Source organism: Hydractinia symbiolongicarpus, chromosome 12 (assembly GCF_029227915.1).
Source record: "Hydractinia symbiolongicarpus strain clone_291-10 chromosome 12, HSymV2.1, whole genome shotgun sequence".
NCBI classification, from domain to species: Eukaryota; Metazoa; Cnidaria; class Hydrozoa; order Anthoathecata; family Hydractiniidae; genus Hydractinia; species Hydractinia symbiolongicarpus.
This window is the reverse complement of record NC_079886.1, coordinates 13,240,642-13,263,124: the sequence shown is the minus strand read 5'-3', so window position 1 is coordinate 13,263,124 and position 22,483 is coordinate 13,240,642. Positions and strand designations below refer to the sequence as shown.

Here is a 22,483-nt window from a genome sequence, read left to right as displayed (position 1 = left end):
AAATACATGTACACAAATTTGATATTCTTGCAATTCGGCATCAAGGTTACCTTCCGGCCACCAAACAAAGCGTAGCATGTTTCTTTGTTTGTCTGGTACTTTGACTTGGTAGAACATACTCTCTATGTCACCAGCAACTGTCACTTGCTCTTCTCTAAATCTTGTGAAAACTCACCAAGTCAGGACCTTGTAAGAGAAGAGAGTAAAGGGATACACCACCATATAGAGCACTACAGTCGAATACAACTTTGATTTTATTTGGCTTTCTTGGGTGGTACACCCCATGGTGTGGCAAGTACCAAGTTGTTCCCTTCTCACAAGAACAATATGCTCTCTGTGCAAATCCTTTATCGAGGATGGTTTTCATAAATGTGCAATAGTCATCATTCATCCACTGATTCTGTTGAAGCTTTCGCTTCAGGCTATGGGCTCGTTTAATGGCTTGACTTTTATTATTTGAAACTTTACACATAGGATCTTTGAATGGCAACGGAAGTTGAGAATGTCCATCTACCAATTTTACGTTTTGATCCATCAGCTTTAGAAATTTTCGATCTTGCAATGATTGGTTCTCCAGCCAATGTATTTAAAATCCTGACGAAACATCATCAGCATCATTTCTACCAAACCATTCACATTATCTTGAAGAACGAATTGAGTTGGCATGTTATCGTTGATACATACAGTACTGTGAAAAGGTTTGTTAACATCGTGGTTTGTGTTTATTTCATGTTACGCACGAACCACGATAGTCCACAATGCGCATTTTTTTAACAATCATGGACCTCACGATCATGTTTCGAGGACTACACGAACGAAAATTAAATATCACATCGTGGCTTCTACGATAGATAACTTCTATTGTAAAACAACAAAGACCGTTAGTTTATCAATTAAATCAAAAAACCGACGGCAAAAAAATTAATTAACACGTTTTAATTCGTTGTCATAAAGCTAGCTACATAATAGATTTTAATCGTTCGTGAATCAAAATGCGATGTAAAAAAACATTTCTATCGCCGCTTTTTGTCTATAAACTTTTAAAATGCTATCTAAAAAAACATTTTTATCTTCGCTTTTCGCTTATTAACTTTTAAAATGCGATCTAAAAAAACATTTCTATCGCCGCTTTTCGCTTATAAACTTTTAAAATGCGATCTAAAAAAAACATTTCTATTGCGCATTTTGCTTATAAACTTTTAGAATGCAATCTAAAAGAGCATTTCTATCGCCGCTTTTCATTTTTGAACTTTTAAAATGCGATCTAAAAAAACATTTCTATCGTCGCTTTTCGCTTATAAACTTTTAAAATGCGATTTAAAAAAACATTTCTATCATCGCTTTTTGTTTTTAAACTTTTAAAATGCGATCTAAAAAAACATTTCTATCGTTGCATTTCGCTTATAAACTTTTAAAATGCGATCTAAAAGAGCATTTCTATCGCCGCTTTTCGTTTTTAAACTTTTAAAATGCGATCTAAAAAAACATTTCTATCGCCGCTTTTCGCTTATAAACTTTTAAAATGCGATCTAAAAAAAACATTTCTATTGCGCATTTTGCTTATAAACTTTTAGAATGCAATCTAAAAGAGCATTTCTATCGCCGCTTTTCATTTTTGAACTTTTAAAATGCGATCTAAAAAAACATTTCTATCGTCGCTTTTCGCTTATAAACTTTTAAAATGCGATTTAAAAAAACATTTCTATCATCGCTTTTTGTTTTTAAACTTTTAAAATGCGATCTAAAAAAACATTTCTATCGTTGCATTTCGCTTATAAACTTTTAAAATGCGATCTAAAAGAGCATTTCTATCGCCGCTTTTCGTTTTTAAACTTTTAAAATGCGATCTTAAAAAACATTTCTATCGCCGCTTTTCGTTTTGAACTTTTAAAATGCAATCTTAAAAAACATTTCATCGGAGCAGACAAATTTAACTTTTCTAGATAAATGATATTTCGTAAAAATACTATCGCTTCCATGACGAAAAAGTATACACCAAGCAAAAACTACGAATATGCTTTTTTTAACTTGATAAAACCTGAAACAAACAAATTGACTTTAATAAAAGACTTTTTTAAGAAGAGAAAATATTAAATTATACTGGTTATAAAAATCGTGGAGCTCACGAAAATAATCGTGGGACACACGATCCTTCGTGGAGATAATAATATTACCGTGGTGGCCACGATAGAATGTTTGAATGTTTGTTATACATAAAGACCATGATTTTATTGTGGTTCGTGTGCACCACGCTCGTTACACGAACACGATGTTAATCTTTTTGAGCTGTTTTGTGAACTTATTGTGAAATTATCGGACCTGTTACACACCACCCTAGCACTGAACGAAAGGCATAACGCCCATTTCCTTGACTTGGAATGATCTCAATAGGCTCGAGAGCTCGAGGGCAGTTGGCACCTATCAATATGCCTATATCTGTTTCGTCTTCATCTTGTTTAAGGTTCTTGTGGATCTCATTTAGATAACTCCATTTTGCTACTTTATTTGGTGTAGGAATTTCTTCTTTATCAACAGGTAGAAATTTCCTGCTAAACATTCTGGGTAAATTGAGCCTTTTGCTCGAATCCTCAACAGCGGATACTTAAAGGTTATTGATCGATTTGCATTGTTCAGTTGTTTTACCTGTCATTGTTTTAATAGAAATCGTTGTCGGTATTGTTGGCACATTCAACTCCTCCAAGATGTTTTCGTGAACGAACGTTCCTTGGCTTCCGTTATCTAGTAGTGTTTTCATGATTATCTCTACTGATGACAAAAGATGCGTTGTCTTTACAGGAACCACATTGAGACTTATCACTTCCATTTTTAGTTTGGAGTAATTAACACCTATCGGCTTAGTTTCATCACAAGGCATGTCTTTATGTCTGCAACCATGTAGACCAGTAGGATGTGGTTCATCGCACACATCGCATTTTCGGTTTTTTTGGACAAGTTACAACAATGTGATCCTCACTAGTGGGTTCGTAACACGAAAAGCAAAGTCTGTTCCAAAAAACGAATTTTTGTCTGTCAAAAAGTTTAAGCATCAAAAATTCTTTACGTTCGTCCAAATCATGAAGTCTGATACACTTAGGGCATGGTTTTGGTTTTCCTTTTTAGCTCGTTAGCAATGTCTTCACAAATCTTTTCTGATTGGAATGAGATGAATCTTCTTTTAGCTCAAACAATGCATTTTTTGAGAAGTTTGGATCATTAACAAGCATCATTACAAGCTCGTGAGCTTGTATTAAAACGCAAATGTGTCCTACAAGAATGGAAATTTTAGCCTCTCTGGGCACTGATACAAGAGCAGTCGCATGTTCGAATCTCATCTTGGTAACTATTTTTACTTTTTTTTTCTTTTTTCTTTTTAAAAAGATAAGTGTTCCAAAGCTTTATTTAACTAACTGGTAAAGTAAAGGTGTTACCATGAAAGTTTTTAAAAGTGAATGTAGGCAGAAATAAGGTCTTCCTAAATGCCTGAAAAGTAGTCTGCAAAAAATAAAATTTCCACAACAATACGTAAGAGAAAAACGAAGACGCTCCACTATATATAAATAATGACGACAACGAAATTCTTTTCGCTACGCTAATGACACGCCAACATAGAGAAATATGATTTCGGAAACACTTCGAAAGAACATAATTTTTCTGATTCCGTTCTTGTTATTTGTCTACGCGCCATAAGTGCACAGGATTCTTTTTACCGAAGTTTGCTGTTTTTGACAATTCTGGTAATATTTTTTAAACTGCAGTTATTTCTTTTTCGAACAATTAAAATTTAATTGTATATTATTTTTTTATTTTGCTTTTTCTCACTGAGTGACTTTCTTATTACGGAGTTTCATACCTCGGAAGTCTGGGCGCTAGCGAATCTCTTTGTAGGGACAAATTTTTGGCATGTTTTCATTTGTCTTGATAGCCCAAATAATTTTCATGGTCAGTTTTTTACAACTATTCTGGTTAGTGCTGTGAAAAGAGGCAGAAATGCAAAATCCTGCCGGATGGTTCTTCAAATAATTTTTTACTTTAACTGACGTTTTGCTTTTTTATTAACACGTTTAAATAGGTGTTGCTAACCCTCTTTGTGGTATATTGACATGAGTAAGATGTTGGAATCGGAGAAAACTTAATTTACTGACTTTTAAAGAGACACAAGAGAAGACATATTGTTGATGTTGGTTTTAGGGGTTAACTTTCTGAAGTTGCAGGCTACATATACCATATACATTTTGTGTTGTGGGGAATAAAGTAATGGTTAAAACGAAACACTATTCTATCATTATCAGTGCACTTTGGCAAGAAGAAATAAAAATTACAGCTAGCTATAGAAAGACTTAAAGGAAGTTTTTTTACAGTAAGCTATAGCTAGCTAGCTATATATGGATCTGCAAGTTTGACATGGATTAACGTTGAAAAGCATTTGAAAAAAGGATTTATTTGTAAAATATAGCTAACTAGTTATATAAAAAAGAGCATAGATGAAATCGACTGAAAATAAAATACACACTTCAATGATATAATGACTGGCTTTGACTTTTCGTTAGAAATTATTGTATTACATAGCTAGCTAGGAAGGGATATATATAATAGCATGTTACACTATATTACTGTATTCTTAATTTTGGTAAAATGCAAGAATAAATTTAGGCAAGGTGCACTTTTACAATTTTGTGATAGCTATAGTGATTTTGGTACATTGACATAAGAAAAATGTGGCAACCAAAAATATTTGACGAAAAAAGTTAAAGTCACTAAATTTGTTTAAAAAGTTGTTTTCCATTAAATGTGTTTATTTTAACTACAGTACGTTATTTTATTTTATATTTCGCAGCGGTCGAAACTTTGTACTTTACAGATTAAAATTATTCCAATGCAAGCGTAGCAATTTTTAAGGCTAAGTTGGTGTTTGAACTGCACTGTTATCATCATCATCATCATCATCATTCTCGGCTTAACGTCCGTTTTCCATGCTAGCATGGGTTGGACGGGGTATATTAATGACCCTCTTCCAATCTGATCTAGACTGTGTTAGATCTAAACTCAACTTCCTTTCTATCAAGTCTGTCTTTATAACCTCCTGCCAAGTCTTTCTCGGTCTGCCTCTGGGCTTTGCCCCAGGAACTATCAAGTCTCTACACTTTCTTACCCAATTATCCTCCTCCATTCTTTCCAAGTGCCCCAGCCAATTCAATCTTCTTGTCTGGATAACATCTTTAATTGCTTCTTAGCTCATCTGAACTCTTTCTGTTTCTCAGACTGGCATTACACATCCACCTAACCATTCTCATATCATTCCTTTCTAAACGGTCAAGATCTTCCTGCTTCACTGCCCATGTCTCACTACTGTACAACATAACACTTCTTACACAGGCCTCATACAACCTACCTTTTACCTCAATTGACAGGACTCTGCTAGTCAATAAAGGAAGTAACTCTCTAAACTTTTTCCAAGCAGAACCTATCCTGCAAGTAACACTTCTTCCAACACCCCCTTCACTGCCCAACATATCACCTAAGTAACAGAAGTTCTTAACTATCTCTAACGAGCCACTGTTGTACATCATTAAAGCTGGAAATACTTCATTCTCTATAATCTCACCTTTGCAACGCTTGCATACAAACTGTATGTCAGCTCTTAACCTTCCAACCCCTTTCCTGCAAACTCCACAAGGCCACTTTCCAACTACAAGGTCACACTTGGCTGCAATGCTACTTATCATGACTTTAGACTTTGCTGTGTTTACCTTCAGCCCTTTCTCTTCTAGTCCTTTCTTCCACTTCTCAAACTTTTTAACTAATTCTTCCATTGACTCTGCTATGAGAACCAAATCATCTGCATACAATAACTCCCATGGACAACCTGTTCTGAACTCCATCAACAGCGCTTCTAAGACTAGAATAAACAACAAAGGACTAAGTACAGAACCCTGATGTACACCAACATTTACACTAAATTCATCACTAAGTGAATAGTTAATCCTGACACGACTTCTAGCATTGCTGTACATAGACTGTACCATCGTAACTAGCCACTCATCCACACCTAATTTTCTCATAGCCCACTAAATAACTTTACGTGGCACTCTATCAAAAGCTTTCTCTAAATCTACAAAGGCAAAATAGAGATTCTTTCTCTTTCCTAAATACTTTTCCTGAAGCTGTCTGAGTAAAAATATTGCATCTGTAGTGCCACGCCCTGGAACAAAACCAAATTGCATCTTATCTATATCAATTCTTTCTCTAAGTAACTTATCAATCAAGTTGAGTGTTGTTAAGTTGAGTGATATTAGAAATGAGTTTTTATGATCCTATTTTTAGCATCTGGGCACTTACCAACCTATATATCTGATTACTGTATGAGTAGACACAAAACACAAGAAAAACATTGGATACAATAAACAAAGGCAAAGCGAATACATAAACATATAACAAAACACTAAGAAGAAGAACCAAGTGTTCCTTTGTAGAGTCTAAGGCCTACTCACGCTCAATGCTGAAACAAACATGATTTGTGTTTTTATGTTTGCTATGTGATAGCTTGTTGCCATCAAGCGTCAACCTAATTAACATAATTGCATAAGAATATTTTATATGGTAAATTAATATAGGACCATTTGTTGACCAAGTTAAAGACGACAAAATGGGTCAGAATCATAATCGAAAAATACTTAGATTTGTTAATACTTCTTAGCTTTATTAACAAGTTTTTGTTCACAAAGTTTTTTTTTAGAAAATGTCTCCTAGGGAGATTTGAACCAGCACTGCAGCAGAACATTGCATCTGAGTGCAACGCGCTAACCTACTAGGCTATCGTGACAAAATGCGTGGTCGCAAACTTCTCGTTTTTGCACCATTACATTCAGCATAAATTAAATTCAAAAAGGTTCCCTGTTTTTTTTTTTAATAACGTTGTTATGAAATTATTTGTAACTAGTCGATAAGGCCCGTGGAAAAATCCACTCAGGCAGAAGGACAATGGAAAATAGGTTGTTTTACTTGCTTTGCTGACGCCAGCAGTGGATATCCAAAAAAAAATTGTCAAAATTTAGTTCATCTGTTGCCTATAATGCATAGAGATTAACATGCTGATCAAAATAATATGTTTCGACAAACGTATAAGGAGATATAAGAGTTTTAAATTTTTGCTGACGTCAGCAAGGACCTGCAAAATACAAAAAAAAATTATTTAAGAAATTTGTATACCTGTTGCCTTTATCGTATAGATCTTGGAACGCTGATCAAGAAAATGTATAGGATCATATACTTTTGACAAACGGTTGCAGAGATATATGGGTTTAAAGGTTTTTTGATGACATCATCAAGCCGTTCATTCCGAAACGGATTCAGGAGCCCAATTATGGGAAACTTACCTAAATTGCCCCCAGGTGGTCCCTAGTTACCTACGTGGTGAAAAATCATTGACGTCACCACCTCGTTTCCAAGTTATTTAGCCTCAAAGTTTTAAGTGCGCTGTAATGGCTTCATTAATTTAATATACTTTCCTTTGACGTTAATATTATTTTAACGGTAAAATTTGGTAAATTACAGAACAATTTTATGGGCGATGTTTTACAGACTTTAACAAGGAAAATTATGAAGAATATAATCCACTTTGCAAAAGTCACAGACAGACAGAACTGGCGTATTATTATATAGACTAAACGTCATAAACCTGTTCATTCCAAAACGAATTTGGGGACTCAGGTTTGGAAAATTTACCCAAATTGGTCTCAGGTAGTCCCTATAGTTACCCACGCAGGAGATGACGTCAGTTATTTCCACCCTTTTCCAAGTTATTTAGCCTTAAATTTAAAAGTGCAATGCAATGGCTTCACTACTCTTAGTATACTTTCCTTTGACATCAATATTGCTTTAACGTCAAAGTTTGCTAATTTACAGAACAAATTTATAGGCGATGTTTTAAGACTTTATCAAAAAAATTTTATCCACTTTGCAAAAGTCACAGACAGACAGAACTGGCGTATTATTATATAGGTTATATTTAATCGTTCAAAAAAATGCATATTTTTTTCTTTCTGTCGTCATAATTCGCTAACCAGTAATTTATACAAAAAAATCCAGGAACCTTTTATGCATAATTTATTCAACTTTCCATTACCGAAAGTTTCAATGAGTTAATAGGAAGCTTTTGGAAAAAGACACCACAAACGTAAAGGCATGTATGCGAATATTTACTAACGAAATACTTGTTTTTAAAGATTTTCGTAGGTGTTATGAAAATGTGTGAACTGGGTATGCAGAAAGATGATAGAAGTGCGAACTTTTTCTTTATGCTGAATATGCGTGCACACGTTCAGAATTATTAATAGACAGAAGTCAGGGTTACAAGAGACAGCTCATATGCATATTCCTTAACTTTGATTTTTTTAATGATTTTTTATACGACAACATTTACATATATATATATCGATGGTGAAAGTAAACTATCTAAAAAATATCATTATGCATATTTTTATATCATGCATAATGTTTACGAAAAATATGCTAAAACTATTTTGCACATATTTCCTTGAAGGCGCGAAGGATATAACACCTCTGAAAAGGCTTTTTCTAGAAAAAAGGGATGATTCGAATATTTTCATGAAATATAAAATGTGTCATTCAAAAGAGAAATTTTTTTTTCTATATATCATGAATTTTTTGCAAAAAACTTCAAAAAAAAAATTTGTCTCCTTTACAGTAACCTTAATCAATACAAAACATTATTTTTTTACCACTGTTGCAATTATTTGAGAAAAATAATTTTGATCTTCGTAGTATAACATTTCTTATTCGAACACTGTATACTTCAAAGGTAAAAGACGTATGATGAAGAAAGATTAAAATATACATGTTTTGATAAAGGTGAAGTGGGGGAGATTCAAGAAATTTTCTTTCGTATGTGAATTTATGAGCGAAGCAAAACTCATGGAAATTTTGGTCCTGTTCAGTTGCGTATTCACCCATCTGCATTTTTAAAATGCAGTAAAATTCCTGTGTACAAAATGAAAAAGAAATGAGGATTTTGTTGTGAAGAAAACAAAAACAACAATTTGGGCAGATTAGTGAAAAGACGATTAAATTAACCTGTAGAACAATCAATTTTAGTGATCAGTGATCACAAACTTCTGAAAGTATACATTGACATTACTTTTTTGTTTTGCAAATGGTAATTTTACCTAATTGTAAAAAATATACCTTAACAACATGGATTCAAAGACAATTCTTTCACATGTGGATTAACACTTTGTAATGTCCAGGTCATTGACCCGGTGCATTAAAGTCTTAAATTTCCCAGATTTCCTTCTTTATACCAGCCAGCGTGAGTCATAGACAAGGTAAATCAACTCACCTTATATATGCTTTATGTATAAGAATATCAAAATTCTAACCAGTCTGATCATTCTTATTTCTCTGTTGTTTAAACAATAGACATATTGTGTTTAACCAAAAATTCCAGCCTGGTATTCTTATAAAACATTTTCTTATAAAAGAAAAAGCATGTAGGTGTACACTATTCTCACTCTGTTTAAAGCTTCCTACCCAACCGTTTTCCACGTTTTGCTTTTTTATCAACCCTTGCCCCATTCAGCTGCTTTAAATGTGCGCAAACAACTTTAGTGGCTACATCTAGACATCTTAAGTCTATTGTTGAAAATGTTCTTTTAGCAACTTAACAAAGTCAGTTAAAAGGCTTTAAAACCTAGCATGGTTCGTGGCCACAGGCTAATTAAACAACAGAATTGGGTGTGTCATTATTGTGAATGTATTGTACTTGCACATTTTAATTGCGAGATAGTTTATGTAGCTTCTGCATCTTGTTTATGAGTGTTCATAAGTTGCCGATTTTTACTTGCAGTTTAATATTTAATTCACAACTAAAAAAATGTTTCATAAACTAACACCCAGGTGTTGTGTCATCATAATTAAGTGCATACATATTAGTAAATCTCTAAATGGTAACAACTAGAGCCTCCAATGGCGAAAATTGGTGATAAAAAAATACCTAAAATAGGTATCTTCATAACCTAACGGCCCCAATTTTAAATTTCTGAAATTACACCCTGACGGCACAGTCTGTTCTTATTGATTTTTTTCTTGTAAATGTCATTTAGTTTATGTTTATTTGTGTCTTATGTTTAGCTGGTGCAGCAGTTTCTATCAGAAAATATGGAACTAGGTAATGAAGAAAAAGAAACAGTACAAAGTCAGCTGTATATTGGTATGGTTACTTATATTAAATTTCAGCAAGCATCAAGGGAGGATGCAAGATTTTTTTCGCCTTAGTTGAACGGAGTGAAACATACGTGTATCTTTTGCAAGGCGAAAAATGCATGCTAAAGCTGGGGTGTAGGGAAAGCGCATTTGCCAATTTACCTATTTCAGCATTGTAAAATTCCTTAGCAAGAACGTTTACAGGTCCGTTTTTTCAAGTTATTCATTGAAAACATTAGTGTAAGAAAGCATATAAAATTTAAAATTGTAACAATTTTTTTCTCTTTTTTAAATAGAGGCTTATAATAAAAAGCAAGCAAATTTTCTTTTTCCTTATATTTTTTAAAACTTGGAGGATTAAATTAAGAACTAGTCATGGACAAACTTAACCTTACGGTCAAATTGAGAAAATTGTTAAAGCTAACCAATCATAATAACAAATAAAAAAAACAAAAAAGGACGCTATTTATGTAATAAATTTCAGTACGCTATTTAAAGTAGACCTTGAAACCAATGAATATAGGGAAATTTTTTAATACCTAGAAGTTTTAATATTAAATTCACTATTATTATTGTAAATAACCTGTATTTTTAAAAATAGCTAAACTACACAATTGAGTAAATAAAAATTACATATTTTTATACATATATTATACTGAAAAAAAAGTAATAACTCAAACTATATGCGTTTAAAAATCTCAAAATTTTGGAAATTTCTCAATGTAAATCCTAAAATTGATAAAAATTAAATGCAGAAATAATAACTTCTAATAAGTAGTGAGAGTATATTAATGTTTACAAGCGATTAAAATACAATTAAACCTTTATCATAAATATAAATAACTAGTGTATACTATTGAAGATATTATTTCAGTACCGGATTTTCTGCGTTTGGTCGAACTTGTTCTAACCAAAACCTGGTATCTGTTTAATAAGAACTTCTACACTAACACAGACGGAGCTGCCATGGGAGGCCCTGCATCATCAGTAGTCGCAGAAATATACATGCAAGCACACGAGACAACAGCATTAGTCACATCAGACAGACGTCCAAAGGTTTGGAAAAGATTTGTTGACGACGTATATTCGCCATAATCAAAAGATCTCATCTAGAAGAGTTCCATGAACACATCAACGGCCTACATCGACAAATCAAATTCACTGTTGAGCTTGAACACAATGGAAGTATCGCTTTCCTGGACACTGTGGTCAAACGCAAGAATGGTTCCGTTTCAGTTTCAGTGTATCGTAAACCAACACACACTGACCAGTACCTTAACTTCCAATCAAACCATCAGAAATCTTGCAAAGAAAGTGTCATATCTTTATTACTGAATCGTGCCAACAGCGTTGTCAGTGACAAACAGAAGAGGAAAATAGAAATTCGTCTTGTAAGAAATGCATTAAACGCAAATGGATACAGTCATAAAGTCATCACGCAAGTAGAAAATAAAATGAAGAGAAGATGCAACGGAGACAACAAGGAAACATCAGAGGAATTTATCGCATCAGCATTCCTACCCTTCGTACCAGGTACCAGCGAGATCCTTCGTCAAGTTTTAAGGCCACACAAGATCAAATACATTCTTACCTCTAAAGACACCCTAAGAAGCACTTTGTCTAAACCAAAAGACAAAATAAACCTGGAAGAACAAAGCAATGTTGTTTACGAAATCCCCTGTAAAGATTGTGATGCAGTGTATATAGGCGAAGCAAAAAGAAAGTTTAAGCAACGAGTACAAGAACATATTCGCGCAGTGAGAAACGGAGATGTGAAGAAAAACGAAATTGCGGACCACAGCTGGAGCAGAAGTCATCAGTTTAATTGGGATGAGAAGAAAATCATTGACAGAGAATCCAGAACAACGGCCAAGAATATTAAAGAAGCCATCAACAGTGTAGCTCGTAACAAACACATAAACAGCATCTCATATCAACTTCCTGAGATTTGGTTACCAGCCCTACAGAAAAAGTAGTTACCTACATCCATGTCCGAAAATGTTAATTACCGTAATTAACGGTAATTATCAGCTCGTTTCTGATTGGTTAATTTTTATGAATTTCGATCCTCTGCAATTATATAAATACATGCACAACAGCATTTTACTTTGCCCGATGATGGGAGAAGGATCTCCCGAAACGTCGCCTAATAAACTATCATGTTCAAGAAATGATAAACTTTCCACAGTAATATGAATACTGAACAGACAAACCGAAATAATATCTTCAATATCCATTGGTATTTCATAATGCTCAAGGGGGAATTTACACATTGGCAGACTCAGTGCTCGCCTAAGAAAAAATTTTGATGCTAAATCTTTACAATTGGGTTTCGTTTTCGTTTCCCTATTTAATTTTTGTTGTTGTCTCTCCTTTAAGTGCTTTGCTAAGTGTTATTACAGTACCAATTTAACATTTCGTCCTATTTAATTTCAGTCATATGCCTGGCAACTTCCATCTGGTTCCGTTCAATCTGTTATACTCAGGGCAAAGCACTTCTCAATGACGGAATTCCAAAATCACATTAATAGAGTTATCTTAGATAGCACAAGTTACCCTGAGATAACTGTATTAATGTGATTTTGAAATGCCACTACTGCTAAATTTACAGCAGTTTTCTTAACCCCAATTCCAGTCACAATTACCACCGCTGACCGTAGCATCTGACATTCTCGGCGAAAAAAGCTGCCTCTTCAATTTATTTATTTCCGTTCATTATGGCTTCAGTTATAAACAAGGACAAAAAGGTATGACTTTTCTAAGGGTTTTGATTAGCTGTAAACAACTATTGAGGTTGGGCAATATTTTGAATAAAATTTAAAGCACTTTCTCACCGCTGAAGTATTCACGAAATATATATTATTCAGCCGTTATAACTAACTAGATCCCTTAAGGGAATTAATTTTCGCAAGAATTAAATTTCGCAATTTTTGCAAAATCGCAAAATTTAATTGTCGCGAAAATTTTTGAAAACATGTAATAATCTAATACAATTATTTTCTTTGTTTTCTTGTTCTGTTTTGGCTGTTTGGAGAAAAAATTATGAATGTCATTTTTGGCAGGGGTTGGTCGTTCCTCTCGTTCAGTAGTATAGTACTTGGGGGTTCGAGTTATTTTTTAAAAATTATGCTAGACTCCCCAAGTACATACTACTTTTACACATGTCTGTTTCTTATGTAATCTATATATTTTTGATATGTCGGTTTCATATGATGTCATCATGTGATGGACGTGATTTTGTGATGCCGGTTCCATCTGATGTTTAATGAAACATGGTCACTGCTGTGATGAATTTTTTATATGCGTCTAAATACACTTAAAGGAATATATATGGTATAGACAAATGAACTTCCAGATGAAGAAATGTTAAAATTAGGGAATAAAGGTTTAATTGCTTATTTGTGGTATCATACGGATGATTATTCTAGTGATACTGATGATAAAGATGATAAAGATTGTTATTGTGATGCAGAAAAGATAAAAAGCAGAACATCATCTACACTAGTTTGTCCAAAATATGGTGTAGTTAGCGATATTCGTGTTTATGCACCTTCATACTACGTTTTTGGACGTTGTACATTTCGAAAGAAGTGTATATACAAGAGAGATGGGAATTTTATTGTAATTCTAAACCAGTTCTGATGTAGACAAGAGCAAAATGTATCTGATAAAGTGATAAAAACAGATTAATAATACAGACAATGCATTATACAATTACACTATACCACTAAGCATCTCTATATTAGAATCTTTGTTAAAGAAAAACAAGCTGATGTCTTATAAAAACAAGTATATTTTACATATATACCTTACATTAATAAATCAATCTTTTTCACATCTAACAATAGAAGAACATAATCGAGTCCCAAATCGCTTATATGGTCAATAAAGATATTTCTAGTATTGGGTAGGAATGATTATGCAAAAAGGTTTCCACAATTAAAAACACAGCCTAGACAAAAAGAAATAGAAAGACTATAGAACCTATATCTAAAGATTCTGAATGGGTTGAAGCCCTTCAAAAACAAAGGATCTCTTACGACCAATATCTAAATATTATAACGTTGGTTGATTACTTTTAATGTCTATTTTTTATTTTTTATACATCCACTGACCATATTGGATCAGTAGATCGTTTTCATCTTTTTATAAATTTGTCCTTCCAATTCACCAGGCTCATATAGATACCTAACATTAGTACCAACATCAAGTAATGTTTCATTATCACCTTTGATGGGCTGTGAAAATCATTGCTTTACTAAAGTATGTTTTATAGCATCTACAGTTTCACATTAATTAGCCTTGTTCTTTCGTTATTTAAAGCACTGCTACAGTTTGCAATCTATCAACCCCCTATTACCTTTTGATGGGTCTACGAACTCCTTATGGTATTGATAACTAAATAGTCTATCTGCTAAAGTTTTATTAAATCGTTCAACAATGCCTCGACATCTATGCTGGCTAGGATCACCACATTGTATTATTACATCATACTTGTTATAAGTTTGGTAACATCACCAAAAACTCTTTACCAGCATCACAAATCAATGTTTTGGGGACTTTTCATTCCGTATTAACATATATTTAATCAAAGGCTTTAGCAGTTTTTTTTGAGTTTTTACTGGTTAATTAATATGCTGATTTATATCTGCAGGCTACATCTACAACACAAAGAGCATACTTATATGTTTTTCTTTTGTATTTATCATGTGGAAGATACAAATATCTACCTTATTTATATCATTAGGTGTAGCATAAATAGAATATGAAGATTTAGGTCTCGGCACATACATTGGTGCTGGTAGATATATTTGATACAGTGGTTGTTTTAGTAGCCATTTTTCTGTTTCTTCATTGCTGTACCAGCTTTGTTAGCTAACTTACTTATCGCACTTTTACCTCTCCAGTAGCCACTATCAGAGTAGCAAATCTAATTGAATTTATCATCCATTCTTATAATACTAGTCGATAAGGGACCGTCTCAAAATGTTCGTACGTAGTTCGTATAATTCGTATAAAAAACTTCGTATCGATTTATTAAATCTTTCGTATCATTTTATTTTTAATACGAACTTTTTCGTATCATCAAAATTAAAAGTTCGTATAAAGTTCGTATCATTTAAAATAAAGTTCGTATGTAGTTCGTATCATTTTTAAAGAAGTTCGTATAAAAATTTGCTTATAGGAAGTTCGTTTATTGTAATTGGACTATTATCTATAGTCTTTATATTTAATTTTTTTCAACAATTATAAAGTTCGTTTCGTTATACGAACTTCGTTTATTTTAATTGGACTTATTATCTAAGGTCTTTATTATTTAAATATTTTTTAACAATGACAAAATTCGTTTCATTAACGAAATTCGTTTAACAAATATTATTCACGTTATTACGCGTCTTATATCATAAAAAAAACTTTCAAAAAAAACTTTGTTTTGTTTACTAAGTTTATTGCGCTATCTTTACTGCATCTTATTTCGAAAAAAAAAAAAACTTTATTTAGTTAGAATTAAATAATATGTTTTAAAATATTGCTTCCACTTGAATTAGATAAAATAAGTTTAAATAATATTGCTCGCCCTATCATTGCGTATTATTTCACGTTTTTCTACAAGAATTTTCTGTAGGAATATCGAGGATGCAAAACGGGTCAAAAGTTAAGAATATCATAAGAATAAACCAGGCTCCAACTTTAAATATAGATTTTAAATTTTGTATGAAGTGTAAACTTTTTATCCTTTTAATAATAACAACTTTGGCTTCGTTACGCGTTGCAAATAATAAGGCTGATTATATGCTTTCAGGTTGCATGCATGTTTTTTTATGTTTGTTTATCTTGTCACGGCACAATTTTATTGGTGAATAGGTAAAAATAATTTCAGTTGCTATTTTTTTTATTGTTTTTTTGCTTTTTTTGCAATAAAAATATATATACAAACTGTGCTAAAATATGCTAAAATATATACAAACAGTGGTTAAAATATATACAAATTTTTCTAAAAACGCAACGATAAAATACTTTTAAAAACATTAAACATTGTCTCTGGCTTTTTGTTTGGCGATTAATTTTCGTTTTACTTGTCTGCATTTTGAGTTCACAATTTCATTTAAATTTTTCATTTCCATAAATTCATCGCTGTACCGTTTTTTTGCTTGACGCACTATAACACTCATACGATTCGGAGAGAGGGAAGAAGTGTTTAACGCTCCTGTTTGGTAATTTCGAACACCACCTTGTATTCTTCCTACCGCTAGCTCTTCCTCGGTATACAACGCTTGCAGTTGCTGTTTTATATAACAAGCACAAGAATTTATTTTTCTTTTTTTTGGAAGTGGCGTCGAGTTAACTGGATCATTCATTTCAGTAAAAAGCTGAAATGTGGTTGGGTCAGTAGTCATGGGATTTTCCAGTAAATGCATGTAGGAAATTTGCGGAGGTTGCATTTCTTCGGGCGCGACATTAACATTAATGTTTCCACAGCTATGGGGAATCCACAATAGGTCTTATTATGCCAAAATCGAGCACACAAATCGACAGCTCTGTCCAGAACTTTCATCCACCCCTCAACGTCATTTTGATGTGGTGTTACTCCTTCAATATCGTCTGGCAAAGTTACTGTTGAGATCCTGTTAGTCAGGTAAGACCAGCATCTCTCAATGGGATTAAATCTTGAGTGACCAGGTGCGTATGATTGTACAACAAATGTGTCGAGCTCAAGATTTCTCCACAGCAAACCCATAGACATGAAATTAATAATGCCCTTAACTGACCAGTCAGGGCCTCCGTCAGCAATCGCAACAACATTAACGATTTCTTTTATTTTTCTTTCTTTTTCAATCAAATTTATCATATGATTGACGTGCATCACGTTGGTGCTTTCAATAAGACGCGATGGATACAACTGCACCAGAAGTTTTCCAGAACGCGGCCAGTTTATTATTGAACGATTCAACTTGTCTTTCGATATTCTTACAAATCGTTTGAGTTGGTTGTCAATGTTTGATCCTTCGGATAAAGATCGCTTGCGTCGAAAAGTAATTTTCTTTGCAGGAGAAAGAGAACGACTCCGCTGTATTCGGTCCTTTAGTATTTGGTAGCCAGCAGGCACAAGCTTTGAGTTTGGATTTGGAAAATCGTGATCATTATAATTTGGTGCTTCGTTAACCAAATGAAAAGTGCGTATTTTCGTTCGTCTGCTGTTCGCTGGAATACCCACATCAACTTTATTTTTATTGTCTACGGACAGCATAAGTGTGTTTTCTTTGCAAAGATATCCCATTTCGTTAACTATGCGAACTTGACCGCAAGTGAAATGAAAGTCGTCGTGTGTTTTTTTTTCTTTTGTATTTCTTTTTGGAGGAACACGTGCGTCTATCAGACATTTGTAGTTTTTACTCGCTGTGTTTTTTTTTCGGGGTGGAAGCATTAATCTGTGAATGGTGTGGCGACTAACAGTTATACCCAAGGTTTTTTTGACGTGCATAACTATATCATTCAAAGAAAGCCCATTTGTGTACATAACACTGTCTCTCCGACGTAAGTGAGCTTCAGCAGAACCCTGTTCTATCAACGTCTTGACACAAGTAATTATTTCCGGATATTTCTCGTGTATGCTTGGTCTTCCTCGTCTTTTATTTTTATCTAAAAAAATAAGTAAATTGAATTTTAACTACATTAATAAATTTAAGAGTTTAAAAAAAGGGGAGAAAAAAATAAAAAAATATATACTTTGCAACAAATCAGTCTCGTCGTCGGAACTGGCTGTGTCATATATCCAATCGATATCACTGTCGTAATTTTTAGACATGCTATGAAAGTAGCTAGTTTTAAAAAAAACTGTTTAATTTAATTAAATTCGATATTTTAAAAAGGAAATACAAATGCTTGATATTAAATTTAAGTTTGGTTGAAACTATTAAAATAAATCGTATATTTTACTTCTTTTATTTCTGGTTTCGTATTGAAATAATTATGCGCAATTACGCCGGTACTTTTGAAGTTCGTTTTAAGTTCGTATAGCAATTTACTTCGTTTAAAGTTCGTATCATTTCTTTTCCTATGTCAAAAAAACTTCGTTTAATTCTTTTGTTTCTGATTTTGTATTGAAATAATTACGCGCTATTACGCCGGTACTTTTGAAGTTCGTTTCAAGATCGTATAGCAATTTACTTCGTTCAAAGTTCGTATCATTTTATTTTGTATGATAAAAAAACTTCGTTTAAGTTCGTATCATGTATTAAAAAAGTTCGTATAAACTTCGTTTATATTTTTTATTTTAAACGAAGCACTTCGTATGACATTCGTTTCACGAAACGAAGTACTTCGTAGCGTTCGTATAATTATACGAAAAAAACGTACGAACATTTTGAGACGATCCCTAAGGCCCGTTGAAAAATTCACTTAGGCAAAAGGACACCAGAAAATAGCTTGTTTTAGATTTTTTGCTGATGTCAGCAGTGCAGATACAATAGAAAATTGGCGAAATTTAGTTTATTTGTTGTCTGTAATGTGTAGAGGTTGAAACGCTGATCAAAATAATGCAAAGGATTATAAGTTTTCAACAAACGCCTAAGGAGATATAAGGATTTAAAAATTTTGCTGACGTCAGCAATGGCCTTGTCAAAACCGAAAAAATGTTTTTCAGAAATTTGTATACCTGTTGCCTTCATCGTATAAATCTTGAAACGCTGATCAAGAAATTGCATAGGATTATGTACTTTTGACAAACGGTTGCAGAGATATCACGGTTTAAAGGTTTTTTGATAACGTCATCAACTCGTCCATTCTGAAACGGAATTGGGGACCCAGTTTTGAGAAACTTACCCAAATTGTTCCTAGGTGGTCCCTAGTTACCCACACGGTGAAAAATCATTGACGTCACCAGCTCGTTTCCAAGTTATTTGGCCTCAAAGTTTTAGGTGCACTGTAATGGCTTCATTAATTTAATATAGGATATTGACGTTGAAGTAGTGTTATTGACGTCGCGCACTAACGTCAGAAAATTTAACATATTAGACATGCATTTTTCGGCAACATCAAAGAAAAAATTGACCACTTTGCCTGTTACAGACAGACACACACACACACACAGTTAGCGCATTATTATATACATCATCATTCTCATCATCATTCTCGGCTTAACGTCCGTTTTCCATGCTAGCATGGGTTGGACGGGGTATATTAATGACCCTCTTCCAATCTGATCTAGACTGTGTTAGATCTAAACTCAACTTCCTCTGTATCAAGTCTGTCCTTATAACCTCCTGCCAAGTCTTTCTCGGTCTGCCTCTGGGCTTTGCCCCAGGAACTATCAAGTCTCTACACTTTCTTACCCAATTATCCTCCTCCATTCTTTCCAAGTGCCCCAGCCAATTCAATCTTCTTATCTGAATAACATCTTTAATTCTACGGAGACTTAGCCTGCTTCTTCGCTCATCTGAACTCTTTCTGTCTCTCAGACTGGCGTTACACATCCACCTAACAATTCTCATATCATTCCTTTCTAAACGGTCAAGATCTTCCTGCTTTACTGCCAATGTCTCACTACCGTACAACATAACACTTCTAACACAGGCCTCATACAACCTACCTTTTACCTCAATTGACAGGACTCTGCTAGTCAACAAAGGAAGTAACTCTCTAAACTTTTTCCAAGCAGAACCTATCCTGCAAGTAACACTTCTTCCAACACCCCCTTCACTGCCCAACATATCACCTAAGTAACAGAAGCTCTCAACTATCTCTAACGAGCCACTGTTGTACATCATTAAAGCTGGAAATACTTCATTCTCCATAATCTCACCTTTGCAACGCTTGCATACAAACTGTATGTCAGCTCTCAACCTTGCACTAATAGTACTGCACTTCTTATGTACCCAATGCTTGCAAGTCTGACAAAAAATTAAGTTACTACCAACCCCTTTCTTGCAAACTCCACAAGTCCACTTTCCAACTACAAGGTCACACTTGGCTGCAATGCTACTAATCATGACTTTAGACTGTGCTGTGTTTACCTTTAGCCCTTTCTCTTTCTTCCTTTCTTCGTCCTTTCTTCCACTTCTCAAACTTTTCAACTAATTCTTCCATCGACTCTGCTATGAGAACCGAATCATCTGCATACAATAACTCCCATGGACAACCTGTTTTGAACTCCATCGACAGCGCTTCTAAGACTAGAATAAACAACAAAGGACTAAGTACAGAACCCTGATGTACGCCAACATTTACACTAAATTCATCACTAAGTGAATCGTTAATCCTGACACGACTTCTAGCATTGCTGTACATAGACTGTACCATCGTAACTAGCCACTCATCCGCACCTAATTTTCTCATAGCCCACCAAATAACTTTACGTGGCACTCTATCAAAGCTTTCTCTAAATCTACAAAGGCAAAATAGAGATTCTTTCTCTTTCCTAAATACTTTTCCTGAAGCTGTCTGAGTAAAAATATTGCATCTGTAGTGCCACGCCCTGGAACAAAACCAAATTGCATCTTATCTATATCAATTCTTTCTCTAAGTAACTTATCAATCACTCTTTCAATAACTTTCATTACTTGATCAACCAACTTCAAACCTCTATAGTTACCCCTTTCTAATGCATCACCCTTGCCCTTGAAACAATTCACTATTACACATAGATAAGCAGTTAAAAAACAATTCATAGCAAACACTACTTTTTTTCTATTGTGTTTTTTAAATTTTTTCATTCATCCTAACTGTTTTTTGATAATTTTCTTCAATAGTTGATTTTATTTTATAGTCACAGTTTCTAATGCCATTCATTACTTCTAAGTATGGACTCTGGAGATGGCTAAAGTCATTTGAATCTATGACGAAAGCATCAGTTAATGATTTACTGATAAGTAGTTCTGATAGCTCAACAGTTTTTGCAATCTTTTTGTTATACTTTTTGGAATAAAGTGTTAATGTAGATTATACAGCAGCTGCTACAGTAACGAAGCTTGTCAGGGCAGCCCCAAGAGGTATTTCATATATATCAGCAAAAAAAGAAGCAAAAGGAGCAGTATCAGATGAGGTTGATGATAAGTTGGAATCCTCCAATAATGAAAAAACAATAAATCTGATGGATAAGTTCATTAACAGTAGCCATGAAGCCGTAAATAAATTTAAGGAAACATCATTTGGTGGTGACCAGGATAGTTATGAGAATAAACAGATATATAACTGAACGTGAAATTAATGGATTGAATAAAAAAGCTCAAACTATTATGTGGATCCTGCAAAACAGGAATAAACACACATTGATTGTGTTAATAATATATTAAACACCCACCAGTTATTGTTAGTACAGCATCTAAAATATAACACAACAATACATAAATGTGCAGTCTAACACACTTGTCCATTTCTCTTCTTCTGTGTGAGTGGAAATAATTGTAAATAATATAACTTCGATAAAGTAAAAAATAACGCAACTTCGACTGAGTGATATCTAGTCAACAGTGTAAAATAAACTATGGTCCACACCTAGTCAGTATCCAGCTTGACACAGGTTATAGCTTCTTGTAGCTTCTGGCAGCTTGATCCTTGTTTAGTTAATCCATCAGCTAATTGTCCTAGTGCTGACCCATTTGATTTTTGTTATCTCTTTTTGGGACAACATTTCATTGATCGCTGCAACTTCAATTCGTAATTTTTCTCACTGATAACCTCTGTTGAATGGATTAGGCTGTGTAAATTCTTGTTGTCAATATTAGCTTCCACAGGTGTTTCCATCATGCCAAGTTGTAATAATTCACACAATATTTCTCTCAAATAAATAACATCATCCAAAGCTTCTGATAGTGCAAGACTTCTGCAGCTGTTGTACTTCAACGACTCTCTTTATTTTCTTGGAACACCAATTGAGGATACAGCTGCTTCTCTCCCCAACAACAAAGATGACGTGTCCTCCTGCACTAGATGCACCATCTGATGCAAATTCGCATGAGATGCATCACAGAACATAACAAGCTTGAGGTTATCGTTTCTACCAAGTGATGACATGTCTCACTTCTGGATTATGATTGATGCATATGCTGAGGTGACGAACACCATAACATATCTAGTCTAGTTTGACTTGCAATCCAATTTGCTCACTTCTAATCTTGGCAATTTCTGCATTGGTCAGCCCTGAAAATTTCATAGCTTTGCAAATAGCAGAGAGAGCAATGGGATGCATGCCTGATATGGATTCTGTTTGACACACTGTCATACCATTTTCTGTGTGTTGTATGTTTAATCCAATGTATTTGAAACA

At 33.9% G+C, this 22,483-nt stretch overlaps 2 protein-coding genes across 4 annotated transcripts in view; one reads left to right on the top strand and one right to left on the bottom strand.

The window, feature by feature from the left end:
* Positions 1-22,483, top strand: part of LOC130622502 (ankyrin repeat and SOCS box protein 11-like) — a 62,215-nt gene that overhangs the window by 3,071 nt on the left and 36,661 nt on the right. For all 3 annotated transcript variants that reach the window (XM_057437960.1, XM_057437959.1, XM_057437961.1), the window contains exon 2: positions 10,147-10,225. In XM_057437960.1, coding sequence (XP_057293943.1) covers positions 10,147-10,225 — 79 coding nt within the window. The remainder of the gene's footprint in view (positions 1-10,146; positions 10,226-22,483) is intronic.
* On the bottom strand, positions 16,612-18,580 carry LOC130622501 (uncharacterized). The gene is made up of 2 exons (XM_057437958.1): positions 17,947-18,580; positions 16,612-17,859 (listed from the first exon to the last, which is right to left on the bottom strand). Exons 1-2 carry the CDS (start codon positions 18,023-18,025, stop codon positions 16,613-16,615), a joined length of 1,326 nt encoding a protein of 441 aa, XP_057293941.1. The 5' UTR covers positions 18,026-18,580; the 3' UTR covers position 16,612.

Excerpts from the sequence above, each read along its gene's own strand:
- LOC130622501 (XM_057437958.1), bottom strand. The coding sequence starts at position 18,025 with ATGTCTAAAAATTACGACAGTGATATCGATTGGATATATGACACAGCC. Across the intron at positions 17,860-17,946 it reads CGAGACTGATTTGTTGCAAA|ATAAAAATAAAAGACGAGGA; the intron begins GTATATATTTTT and ends TTATTTTTTTAG.